Genomic DNA, 13963 nt, shown 5'->3' on the forward strand with positions numbered 1-13963 from the left:
CCACCTCCACTCAAGCAACTACCCTCACAACCACCTCTACAGAGCCCACCACCTCCACTGTCACAACTACCCTCACCACCACCTCCACTGAACCCACCACCTCCACTGACACAACTACCATCACCACTAGCTCCACTAAGCCAACTACCTCCACTGACACGACTACCCTCTCCACCACCTCCACTGAACCCACCACCGCCACTCAAACAACTACCCTCACCACCAGCTCCACTGAACCCACCACTTCCACTCAAACAACTACCCTCACCACCAGCTCCACTGAACCCACCACCTCCACTCAAACAACTACCCTCATGACCAGCTCCACTGAACCCACCACCTCCACTCAAACAACTATCCTCACCACCACCTCTACTGAGCCCACCACCTCCACTCAAACAACTATCCTCACCACCACCTCTACTGAGCCCACCACCTCCACTCAAACAACTACACTCACCACCACCTCTTCTGAACCCACCACCTCCACTCAAACAACTACCCTCACCACCACCTCCACTGAACCCACCACCTCCACTCAAACAACTATCCTCACCACCACCTCCACTGAACCCACCACCTCCACTCAAACAAGTACCCTCACCACCAGCTCCCCTGAACCCACCACCTCCACTCAAACAACTACCCTCACCACCAGCTCCACTGAACCCACCATCTCCACTCAAACAACTACCCACACAACCACCTCTAGTGAGCCAACCACCTCCACTGTCAAAACTACCCTCACCACCACCTCTACTGAACCCACCACCTCCACTCTAACAAGTACCCTCACCACCACCTCCACTGAACCCACCACCTCCACTCAAACAACTATCCTCACCACCACCTCTACTGAGCCCACCACCTCCACTCAAACAACTATGCTCACCACCACCTCTTCTGAACCCACCACCTCCACTCAAACAACTACCCTCACCACCACCTCCACTGAACCCACCACCTCCACTCAAACAACTATCCTCACCACCACCTCCACTGAACCCACCACCTCCACTCAAACAAGTACCCTCACCACCAGCTCCACTGAACCCACCACTTCCACTCAAACAACTACCCTGACCACCAGCTCCACTGAACCCACCACCTCCACTCAAACAACTACCCTCACGACCAGCTCCACTGAACCCACCACCTCCACTCAAACAACTATCCTCACCACCACCTCTACTGAGCCCACCACCTCCACTCAGACAACTACCCTCACGACCACCTCCACTGAACCCACCATCTCCACTCAAACAACTACCCACACAACCACCTCTACTGAGCCAACCACCTCCACTGTCACAACAACCCTCACCACCACCTCCACTGAACCCACCACCTCCACTCAAACAAGTACCCTCACCACCAGCTCCACTGAACCCACCACCTCCACTCAAACAACTACCCTCACCACCAGCTCCACTGAACCCACCACCTCCACTCAAACAACTACCCTCACCACCAGCTCCACTGAACCCACCACCACCTCTACTGAGCCCACCACCTCCACTCAAACAACTACCCTCACCACCAGCTCCACTGAACCCACCACCTCCACTCAAACAACTACCCTCACCACCAGCTCCACTGAACCCACCACCTCCACTCAAACAACTATCCTCACCACCACCTCTACTGAGCCCACCACCTCCACTCAAACAACTACCCTCACCACCAGCTCCACTGAACCCACCATCTCCACTCAAACAACTACCCACACAACCACCTCTACTGAGCCAACCACCTCCACTGTCACAACAACCCTCACCACCACTTCCACTGAACCCACCACCTCCACTCAAACAACTACCCTCACCACCACCTCCACTGAACCCACCACCTCCACTCAAACAACTACCCTCACCACCAGCTCCACTGAACCCACCACCTCCACTCAAGCAACTACCCTCACAACCACCTCTACAGAGCCCACCACCTCCACTGTCACAACTACCCTCACCACCACCTCCACTGAACCCACCACCTCCACTGACACAACTACTTTTACTACGAGCTCCACTAAGCCAACCACCTCCACTGAAACGACTACCCTCACCACCACCTCCACTGAACCCACCACCTCCTCTCAAACAACTACCCTCACCACCAGCTCCACTGAACCCACCACCTCCACTCAAACAACTATCCTCACTACCACCTCCACTGAACCCACCACCTCCACTCAAACAACTACCCTCACCACCACCTCCACTGAACCCACCATCTCCACTCAAACAACTACCCTCACCACCACCTCTACTGAGCCAACCACCTCCACTGTCACAACAACCCTCACCACCACCTCCACTGAACCCACCACCTCCACTCAAACAAGTACCCTCACCACCAGCTCCACTGAACCCACCACCTCCACTCAAGCAACTACCCTCACCACCACCTCCACTGAACCCACCACCTCCACTCAAACAACTACCCTCACCACCACCTCCACTGAACCCTCCACCTCCACTGATAGGACTACCCTCACCACCACCTCAACTGAACCCACAACTACCACTATCACAACTACCCTCACCACCACCTCCACTGAACCCTCCACCTCCACTGATACAACTACCCTCACCACCAGCTCCACTGAGCCAACCACCACCACTCACACAACCACCCTCACCACCACCTCAACTGAACCCACCACCTCCACTGACACGACTATCACCACCTCCACTGAACCCACAACTACCACTATCACAACTACCCTCACCACCACCTCCACTGAACCCTCCACCTCCACTGACACGACTACCCTCACCACCACCTCCACTGAACCCACCACCTCCACTGACACGACTACCCTCACCACCACCTCCACTGAACCCACCACTTCCACTGACACGACGACCCTCACCACCACCTCAACTGAACCCACCACCTCCACTGACACTACGACCCTCACCAGCACCTCAACTGAACCCACCACCTCCACTGACACGACTACCCTCACCACCAGCTCCACTGAGCCAACCACCACCACTCACACAACCACCCTCACCACCACATCAACTGAACCCACCACTTCCACTGACACGACTACCCTCACCACCACCTCAACTGACACGACTACCCTCACCACCAGCTCCACTGAGCCAACCACCACCACTCACACAACCACCCTCACCACCACATCAACTGAACCCACCACCTCCACTGACACGACTATCACCACCTCCACTGAACCCACAACTACCACAACTACCCTCACCACCACCTCCACTGAGCCCTCCACCTCCACTGATACAACTACCCTCACCACTACCTCAACTGAACCCACCACCTCCACTGACACTACGACCCTCTCCACCACCTCAACAGAACCCACCACCTCCACTGACACGACTACCCTCACCACCACGTCCACTGAACCCACCACCTCGACTTCCATAACTACCCTCACCACTACCTCCACTGAACCGACCACCTCGACTTCCACAGCTACCCTCACCACCACCTCCACTGGACCCACCACCTCGAGTGACACGACTACCCTCACCACTACCTCCACTGAACCGACCACCTCCACTCAAACAACGACCCTCACCACCACCTCCACTGAACCCACCACCTCCACTGACACGACTACCCTCATCACTACCTCCACTGAACCCACCACCTCGACTTCCACAGCTACCCTCAGCACCACCTCCACTGAACACACCATCTCCACGAGTTTGTCAACTACCCCATGCCCCTATACAGTTCCCCCATGGTATCCCACTGGTCCTACACCTACCCCAGGTGGGTAACTCTGCAGTTTTTTCATTGTAGCATATATCTTTTGCTATGTTGTGTGTTTCGTTTACGCAGGTGGGGTATTTTGTGGGTTCATTCCCAAGTGAACAATCCGCCCTACGTTATGTTGTAACTGCTTATTGTCTATAACCAGTGTAACACTGCTGCCTTTATCAGTGTTATATCAAATTTGCAGTGGGACTGTGAATTCAGGATATGGTAGATATGTAATTTCATCACAATGTCTTGGTGTATGTTTTTTATCCGGGGATTGGGGTTTGTTCAACATCTTTATTAATGATCTGGAGGATGGGGTAGATTGCACCCTCAGCAAGTTTGCGGACGACACTAAGCTGGGGGGAGTGGTAGATACCCTGCAAGGTAGGGATAGGATACAGAGTGACCTAAACAAACTGGAGGATTGGGCCAAAAGAAATCTAATGAGGTTCAACAAGGACAAGTGCAGAGTCCTCCACTTAGGAAGGAAGAATCCCATGCACAGCTATAGACTGGGGACCGACGAGCTGGGCAGCAGCTCTGCAGAAAAGGACCTGGGGGTAACGGTGGATAAAAAGCTGGATATGAGTCAGCAGTGTGCCCTGGTTGTCAAGAAGGCTAATGGAATATTGGGCTGCATTAGGAGGGGCATTGCCAGCAGGTCACGGGAAGTGATTATTCCCCTCTATTCGGCATTGGTGAGGCCGCATTTAGAATACTGTGTCCAGTTTTGGGCCCCCCACTACAAAAAAGATGTGGACAATTTGGAGAGAGTGCAGCGGAGGGCAACCAAAATGATTAGGGGGCTGGAGCACAGGACTTATGAGGAGAGGCTGAGGGAACTGGGCTTGTTTAGTCTGCAAAAGAGAAGAGTGAGGGGGGATTTGATAGCGGCTTTTAACTACCTGAAAGGGGGTTCTAGGGAGGATGGGGCTAGGCTGTTCTCGGTGGTGGCAGATGACAGAACAAGGAGCAACGGTCTCAAGTTGCAGGGGGAGGTCTAGGTTGGACATTAGGAAAAAGTTTTTTACTAGGAGGGTGGTGAAGCATTGGAATGGGTTACCTAGGGAGGTGGTGGAATCTCCATCCTTACAGGTTTTTAAGCTGAGGCTTGACAAAGCCCTGGTTGGGATGATATAGCTGAGGTTAGTCCTGCTTTGAGCAGGGGGTTGGACTAGATGACCTCCTGAGGTCCCTTCCAACTCTAATATTCTATGATTCTATGATTCTAGTATATAGCATATCTTTGCTCTGCTAACGAGGCAAAGCCCTTTCATCTAAAGAGACAGTCATGGACTGGACTGAAAGGGAAAGCGATTGAGAGCAGTATAGATGAGCACGCAGAAATCAGTCCATACAATAAACGCTAATAAATTGGGAGGGAGGAGGGAGTCCTTAATTTTGCCTGTGTGTTTCAGTATTACAAAGTATTACGAGTGGTGGGTGAGTCTTGAAAAATCGCCAGTAAATGTGTTATATAATTTATGGGCAGACCCTAAGGCCATTTTCAAAATAACTTAGACCTGGTCTGCACATTTTATAACTATAGCAGATATTACTGTGTCAGTCAGGAAAGGTGTGGGTTTTTTTTAATTGAAATAGTTATTAGAGCTAAGTGAATAACGGATATTTCAGCTTTGTAGCCAAACCAAAAAAAGAAAGAAAGAAAGAAAGAAAGAAAGAAAGAAAGAAAGAAAGAAAGAAAGGGGAAAAAACTCATTTCAGGTCAACCTGAAACTGAAAGCTTTCATTTTTTTTCACTAAAACAAAAAGACATTTAGGAGCCTAAATATCACGTCACTAAAACTATGCATGTATAAGAAAGAATTAGCTCCTGTTGTCTTCACCGGAGAAGCAGGAGCTAGTGGGTTAGAGATGGGAGCCGGGACTCCTGGGTTCTATCCCCAGCTATGGGAGGGGAGTTAGAGCACAGGCACTGACAGCTAGGATGCCTGGGTTCTATCCCAGGCTCTGGGAGGGAAGAGGGGTTTGGTGGGTCAGAGCAGCCGGGGGCTGGGAGCCAGCACTCTTGGGTTCTCTCCCTATTCTGGGAGGGGAGTATATCTTTTGAATCTGCTTTGGGAGCATGTCCTGAATCCCACTAAAACATCTTTCAGTTCCCTGCAAGAACGGTGGCGTTGCCAACCTGACTCAATGTGTCTGTCTGGTGGGCTTCTTTGGTGTACACTGTGAGAATGAAAGTTCCGAGTACAAGTGCAAGAATGGCAGCACCGCCGTTGGAGCCACATGCATCTGCCTGCCAGGATCCTACGGCCCCCGGTGTGAGTCATACAATAGCTCCATGGCCTGCAAGAACGGGGGCGTGCCCGTCGGAACAGAATGTGTCTGTCTCCCGGATTACTACGGTGCCCAGTGTGAATCCTCCAACAAAACCACCACGGCAGCCCCTGTCACTACGACCACCACAACCACAACCACCCAGAGCACCACCACCACCACCACCCAGAGCACCACCACCACCGCAGGTGAGTGCTAGCTCATGCTGCAGTTTGCAGTGTTTCTGTAACTGTGTTGGGCTCAGGATTCGAGAGACACCAGGTGGGGAGGGGGCGGTAAGATCTCTTTTTTTTTAATCGGACCCTCTTATCTTGGGAAGAGAAAGAAGCTTTTGGGATCCACAGAGCAATTCTTCAGGGCTGGGAAAGGGATGCTGAGTACCCCAGCTAAAGACCCCACTGTTAAGCATAACGGGTTCACACGCATTGCTGGAGACCCTGTAAAGTCTGTGACCAGCACCTAGTTTGAACATAAGCTACTTGACTTCACGTTCAAGGCCCTTCCCGGTCTCTGCCCACCAACCTCTCTGCTCTCATTTGCTGTTGAGATGTTGACTCCCACCTGTGATCAGCTCAGGACACCTGCCTCCCTGGCCTCGTTACATTTTCAAACTCACCCTTTGCTTGCTGCTTTCTCCCCTGCTGGTGTGGAGCACCCTGTAAATGTCTGCAAAGCCCTCTCAGCCGCTTCTGGGCCCAAATCTTTTTCCAGGACGCTGCCAAAAGCCTTGAGAACAGTTTGGCCGCTGCTGTGCTGAGACGGCAGCGTGTCGCGCTGCTCAGCATTATCTCCTTGCACTCTCCTCTCTGGCTGGCTGTCTCCCTCTGTCATCGCTTGCTTTCTACGAAGAGCGTCAGCTCTAGTGGGTGGGGAGCGTCTAATGCAACGGTACTCCTGAGTAACAGTACCATAAGTGAAGATGAAGCAGAGTAATTTCACTCCAGTGTAAATCTGGAGTAGCTGCCCCCCCCAATCTAAATTCAGAGTAACTCCATGGGGGGGGGAGGCAAAGCAGTGTAATTCCACACCAGTGTAAACCAAGAGCAATTTCGGAGTCACGGACACAGCCCCCGTCTACGAACCAATCTGGACTCATGCTGACACGCAGGGCGTTGGATTGTTTCTTTCAGTGCCCTGCCAGAACGGGGGGACGCCTGACGGGAACACATGCATCTGCCAGGATGGTTACTACGGCAGCCAGTGTGAAAACAGTCGCTGCCAGAACGGGGGGACTTGGGTCAACGGTGCATGCCAATGCACGTCCAGTTTCCAGGGCTCAGCATGTGAATACGCTGCAGAAGTCATCGAGGTCGACGTCGGTATGAAAACCAGATTAAATGGATCCTTGTGTTGGGGGTTCAGACAATACCCTAAGGTGCTGCAATGCAGGAGACCCTTGGAAACCTATTCCACCTGGGCCATGAGCCAGGATGGTTGGTCCCAGGCAGGCGCCCCATTAGCATCCCAGGGGGTTGTGTGGCTCAGACTGTGAGCTGGAACACAATAAGACATGGAGGCTGGCTGGGGGGAGAATGGGGGCTTCAATCCTGGAGTCCCATCCTAGCAGGCCTGACCGGGTGGGACAAACCGGTTTTGTTCCCGGGCTGGGTGAGGACGGTGCAGAAACACATTCAGCTGGCAGGATGGTGGAACGGTAGGTGAGGTGTCCCTATTTGCTGGCCCGCTCTGGCTAGGTAATAAATGACATAATGGGGCCTGTTCCCCCTACCCTGAATGCCAGGGATCTCAGTGCACATGGGGAGAGCAGACAAGAACCCCCGGGGCCCCGGAGGGAGGGGATGGAGGAGGCAGCTCCCCTCAGCCGTTCCCACGGTGGCTGCCAATTTTCACTGTGTTTCTTCCCCATCCCGGATGAAGAGTTGAACGTGACGGTGAATGTGATGCTGCAGGTCACCAGTCACAAATTCAGCCCCGCTCTGGAGAACGAGACGTCGACGGAATACAAAGAATTCACCTTGGAGTTCAAGATGCAGGTGAGACCTGGAGGAGCAACCAGGCAGTGAAAGTTAGTGAGAGAGCCCCCCAGGGAGAGCTGATGGGGTGGAAGGTCAGGGGAATACAGGGGAACTTCCCAAGAGAGGCATGAGATCAGGGAATTGCCCCGTCCCCCTCCGGGAAGGGCTGGGAGACCCCCCAGAGGGGAATAGACTTCAGAGGGAGAGCAGTGGGTCTTTCTCAGTGCTGAGTGCTGGTTTCCTGGTGAATATCCCGGTGGGAGCAGGGAGCATTCGCTAATATGGTGCCAGGGCTGGGAATCGCACCACCCCGCTGGGCTCCCGGGCCCCATCTCAGTGGGGCATTGACGGGGGTGGGGGGTTAAGGATAGCCCCTGCTGGTGACATGCACCCTTTTCCCTTCCAGATGAAGCTGGTTTACATCAATGTTCAAGGGTACAAAGATGTGAAGATCCTGAAACTGACGTGAGTATTGGGAATGCCCCAGTGCTTCGTAACCGCACCCCCAAGTTCCGCCCACAACATAAGCTCTGTCCATAAGCCAGGCCCCATCCACGTGAGACTCTTAAATGAGACTCCGCTTGCAGTAGGCGTGTGTGTGTGTGTGTGTGTGTGTGTGTGTGTGTCTTGGGTGTGCAGCTGGCTCTTTGGCACCAGCGCTTCGCCAATATTCAGGGCCTTTCTGGGTCGCTTCTGTTAGGAGAAGAAACTGGTGCCACAGGTCACGCCTGTTCCTGGTGTAATCCTGTGTATTTACCAAGAAAAAAAAATGTCCGCCCAGTCTGATTTCCCTAAACCAGCGGTTCCCAAATGTTTTCTCCGCATGGCCCATTCCCATTACCACAGGCTGCATGGAAGTTACACGACTGACCTGCCGCGTGACCTCACACGTCCTGAACGTGCAAAGTCATGCCGTAAGGAGGCTGCTGTTTTGCTTTATCCTCTGGACGGCATAATCTCACACCCCTACAGCATGTGCGAGGCCGGGCTGCATGGAGGGGGCTGTTTTGTGGCGCAAAACAGCCTCCCCCACGCAACGTGACCGCATGCATGCGGTGCAGGTGAGGTCACGCTGGGCGGAGGAGGCTGTTTTATAAAATGGCATCATCAGCACTGTTTCTGGCGTCCACCTTTTCAAAAAGAAGTTGAAAAATTGGAGCAGGTACAGAAAAGAGCCACAAAAATTATTTTAAGGGCTGGAGAAAATGCTTGACCGTGAGAAACTTGGCACTTGAGCTGTTTAGTTTAGCAATAAGATGCTCCAGCCGGAAGTATTTACACATCACACTCAAGCATGTGCATGGTGGCTAAGTATCTCCCCGTGGAGAAGATACCAGGTATTAAGTGGCTCTCTAATTTAACGGCAAAAGGCAGCCCAAGAATCAAATTAAAGCCAGATAAATTCAACTTGAAGCATTTTCCAAGCAAGGGTGACTCACAGTCGGCACAAACACCACCGGGAAGTGGTGGATTCTCTAGCTCTTCATGTCTGTGGATGGACGCCTCCCCGGCAGATGCTTTTGCCAGGCACAAGTTGTTGAGTTCGGTGCAGGGGGGGCCGATGATAGTGGTCCCTTTGGGGCTTGTAATGTATCAGTTTCTCCAACCTGGGTCAGAGTGGATTTGCCACAGGTCCCTTCTAGCCTTAAACCCTCTGACTATATTCATCTAATCCTTGGGGCGCTAGGATCTCAGTTGTCCATGCCCTGGTGACAATCTCATCTTACGTGCTCTTCGGTGGGCACCTGGGCTAACCCCCAGGAAGGAGGGACACGCCGACCTGTGCTGGGTTTGTTCCTTCAGGCCAGGCAGCGTCGTGGTGGATCATATCGTCATCCTGGCCTTACCCGTCACCGAGGAATTCCAGAATAAGGTTGATACTGTGGCTGGGGATCTGAAGACGCAGATAGAGGCGGCGGCTCAGGACCAGACGAACTGCAACAGCAACTCGTGTGAGTGTCTCTGCGGTGAGGGCTGGGCGGAGAGAGGGAACAAGACAAATCCATGGTCCTGGGAGAAAGATTCGCCATAGCTGCCCCCAAATTCCCCTAGGTGGTTGGAGACCTAGATAGATAGATAGACAGACAGACAGATAGATAGAGGGGATATGGCTAGACAGACAGACAGATAGATAGAGAGGTGTATGGAGGGGTGTGTGTGTATGGGAACGCAGGGAGGGAGGGATGGATGCCGGGGTGTACGTGTGGGAGATGGAAGGTGGGGTGTTGGGAGGATGGATGGAGAAAAGCGTTTAGCTCAGTGATTTCAGTGACCGGCCTAAGGTCCCAGAGGACTGCTTTCTCTCTCTCTTATCCCCGAGCCCCGTGAGGCATGCCCTGGGGGCAGCCTTTCCCAGGCCCTGCCAGAGGTCAGGTAGCCAGAGAGGCCTTTCCCACCCCCGCAATCAGTGGGAAGGCCAGTGCAGCCGGGGTGACCCTCAGGGGCCGCGAGGAGGGTGTGCAGCCGAGGGGCCCCTGTCCCCATCTCTCGCTCCCCCTTCCACCCGTCGCCCAGGACCCCCCCCCCCCCCCCCGGAGTGGCTCACCAAGAACTGTTCTTCCTGTGTCTTCCAGCTAGGATGTGTTTCAACGCCTCCTCCGTTGCTGTTTCCAATGCGACAAGTGCCCCGTTCAATTACACCGGTGAGTGACCCACGCCTGGCCGGGAGAGGGGGGGATCAGCGCTTCCTTCCTAACCACCCCCCCATCTCTCTCCTGTCCAGAATACTGCCAGAAAATCGCCCCCGAAGGCTACAACCAATTCTATTTCCCTTTCCTGACCAAATCCAGCTTTTCATGCATCTCCAATTGCACCAAGGCCACCCCGGGCTTCATGGACTGCAACTACGGGCAGTGTCAGCTGACCAAAGCCGGCCCCCAGTGCTTGTGAGTTGTGCACACACACAAGCTCACACACGCACGCACGTCGAGTTAATGCTTCGCCAACGTCCGAACGAACCGCTTTGTTGCGCCGCCACCCTGGTGTCTTTTCTGATTCCAGTCTAACAAAAGCCCAGGAGGCCTGGTCTGGCAAAGCCAGCCGAGGCCTTCTCCTTGGAAATGTTAGCCCAGGGGCGAGGGTGAACGAACGCCCTGGGACGTGGCCCTTCAGCTCTCCTCTCTGCCGGGTATGCAGGAGGGACTGGAACGCAAGGGCCCCGCCCAGCAGGTTAGAGACTCATTCCCGCAGCCGGGCGCCTTTCCCTTGTCGTGGGGACTGACTCTGCATGAGTGACAAGAACCAGCACCGTCTCCTCCGCCCTCGGCCGCCTCGTGACGCTCGCCCCCCTTTGCTTTCGGTACAAAAGCCCGAAACAGAAAGGAAACATTTCGCGTCAGGGCAAAGACATTTGGTTCCCCTCGACTTGAAAGGTTTCAAGCTTTTCCATTTGGCCCCCCACAAAAAATGTCAGAACCGATTCAACTTTGGCTCAACCTGAAGCAATAGCTTCTTCCGTTTAGCTGCTGCTTGAGTCGCAGGCGGCACGGCAGAGCCCTGACTTGCATGGCTCCAGCCAGTCTCTGTGGGCTAGCAGAGACGCAGCTCCACGCAGGAGGGCTCCGGGGACAGCAGGGACCTCTCTCCGGAGACAGAGAGCCCAGACTGGACAGGGGACCCCGGGGAATTGGCTCCAGGACGGGGCAGGACGGGGAAGGGGCTGGGGCGGGAATTCTGGAATTCTCATCCACTCCCGCCCCCCGCGTCTCCCTCACAGCTGCTCCGAGACAAAGGCATACTGGTACCCCACGGAGCGCTGCGCGACCCGCGTCAGTAAACTGGGCGTAGGCCTCGGCTTGACCGTTACGGCTCTGGTGATTGTTAGCGTCGTCCTCGGCATCTTTTTGTTCAGAGCCAAGAGGATGAAAATCCAGTACAGGTAACTTGGCCAGGAGCACGGGGGCCCAGTGCCTGCGCTGGGAGCCAGGACTCCTGGGTTCTGTCCCTGTCTCTGGGAGGCTCTGGTGGGGTAGAGCAGGGTGGGCTGGTAGCCAGGACTCCTGGGTTCTGTCCCTGGATGTGGGAGCAGAATGAGGTCTGGTGGGTCAGAGCAGGGGGGTGGGGGCTGGGAACCAGGACTCCTGGGTTCTCTCCTCAGTGCTGGAAGGAGAGTTGGGTCTAAAGGGTTACAGCAGAGAGAGGCTAGGAATCCAGATGGCTGAGCTCTATTCCCAGCTCTTCCACCCCATGTCTGTGCCTCAGTTTCCCCCTCTCCGAAGCGGGGATAATGTTCTTTCCCAGGGGAGAGGGTGGGTCGCGAGGCTCCATTGACGAAGGCTTGCTGGGAGAGCTGAGGGCCCCAGGTTCCCGCGCTGGGTTTGGTCTGAGAATGACCCTCACCCCTTTAGCTGGTGGGGCGGGTTGCAGAAGCAGGGAGCGGAGGGGCTGCCCCACACCCATGGGGAAGAGGTAAGTCGGGTCAGCACTGACTGGTGCTGCTGTCGGCGCGTCTCCTGCAGCATGCACTCACTCGAGGAGGAACTCGAGAAGAAGTGGTACGAGGAGGATGACGGGGAGTGGAGCGCCAGCGGGACCTTCACCATCCGGAACGAAGGCGCCGACCACGGGAAAGGTAACGCCAGCCCTGCTGGATCCCTCCCGGGCAGGGCGGGACGGGCTGATGGGAACCCCTGGCCCCACAGACCCACAGAGAGCGGGTCAGGGCTGTGCCCATACCAGCTGGGCTTAGGGGGGATGACCTTCCACAGGGCACCTTCAAGATCCAGCCACCGCCCGAATCCTCTGCCTGCCTCACCCTGCTTCTCTCTTGCGGCCCACAGACTTGGCCAGCTCCAGCTCCTTCCAGATCAACCTGGGATCCATCGACTCCTCCATCCCGGTAGGTATCGGCCCCTTCTCCCTCCCGCCTGCAGCTGCCCACGGGGAGTGTGCTCTGCTCCGAACGGGGGACGTGATAAGGCCACTCTGGCACCAACCTCCCTCTTCGGGCAGCCCAGAGAGAGACTCATCCATTTCTGGGTGTGGGGGGAGGGCTCCCTGCTGGGAAGCCGGGGCTCTGAGAAAGATTTGGGCAGGGTGGGACAGATAATCAGCCAAACACGAGCGTGGCACGAGCCTGGGATGCAGAACTGGGATGCTCGAGGAGGAGCGGAGAGGTGATTTTACCAATGAATTTGGCCCCGACGCAACCGTGGCTGGAAGCAAAAGGAAAAAGGGGTTTTTATTGGTGGGGGGGTCAATGAAAACAATTGATAGAAAATGAAAATTCCTGCAAGACCATTGTAATTTAATACAAGGAAAAATACCCCCCCCCCCCCCCCAAAAAAAAAAAGGTAGCTGGGGATGAAAATTTCCCACCAATATTTTCACTTCAGCCGCCCTGTTTTGTGACCAGCTCTGCTCATGATCCCCCCCCTCGCCATCACAGGTGCACATCCAGAGACCAGAGATCACGGTGGCCCAGCTGTGAGCCAGCCCGGGGCCCAGGGCCCTTGGGAGGGGCTGGGGACGTGGCACAAGGAACCACGGACCGGCGGAGAAGAGCAGAAACATTTCCACTTGGCGGCCCGGGCAGAGGGGTGTTGCCAGGCAGAGCAGGGCCAGAGGGAACAGGGACGCCTGAGGGGCCGGAGGGCGTGCATTGTTCTCGGGGCGCTGCCTTGCCTTCAATGTCCTTCTTCCCGGGGCCAATTCCCCCTTGCGCTCACCTGGTGTAAATCAGGAGTCACCCCGCTGCGGTCAATTGGCCGATTCCCCTTTGCTCACCTGCTTTAAATCAGGAGTCACTCCACTGTGATCACTGGGCCAATTCCCCTTGCACTCACCCTCGTGTAAATCAGAAATCACTCCACTGTGATCATTGGGCCAATTCCCCTTGCACTCACCCTGGTGTAAATCAGGAGTCACTCCACTGGTGTCTATGGGGCTGATTCCCCCTTGCTCACTCAGGTGTAAATCAGGAGTCACTCCACTGGGGT

At 54.8% G+C, this 13963-nt stretch overlaps 1 protein-coding gene across 1 annotated transcript in view; it reads left to right on the plus strand.

Annotated features, from left to right (window-relative positions):
* LOC137162263 (pneumococcal serine-rich repeat protein-like) overlaps window positions 1-3770 on the plus strand; it is a 74366-nt gene extending 70596 nt beyond the window's left edge. The window contains exons 41-44 of the mRNA XM_067561882.1: window positions 16-139; window positions 659-859; window positions 1688-2368; window positions 2486-3770. Coding sequence (XP_067417983.1) covers window positions 16-139; window positions 659-859; window positions 1688-2368; window positions 2486-3770 — 2291 coding nt within the window. The remainder of the gene's footprint in view (window positions 1-15; window positions 140-658; window positions 860-1687; window positions 2369-2485) is intronic.
* Window positions 3771-13963: the final 10193 nt, after the last annotated feature.

This window comes from Emydura macquarii, unplaced genomic scaffold, assembly GCF_026122565.2.
Source record: "Emydura macquarii macquarii isolate MOO-44397 ecotype Brisbane River unplaced genomic scaffold, CSIRO-AGI_Emac_v2 contig_306, whole genome shotgun sequence".
Classification (NCBI taxonomy): Eukaryota; Metazoa; Chordata; order Testudines; family Chelidae; genus Emydura; species Emydura macquarii.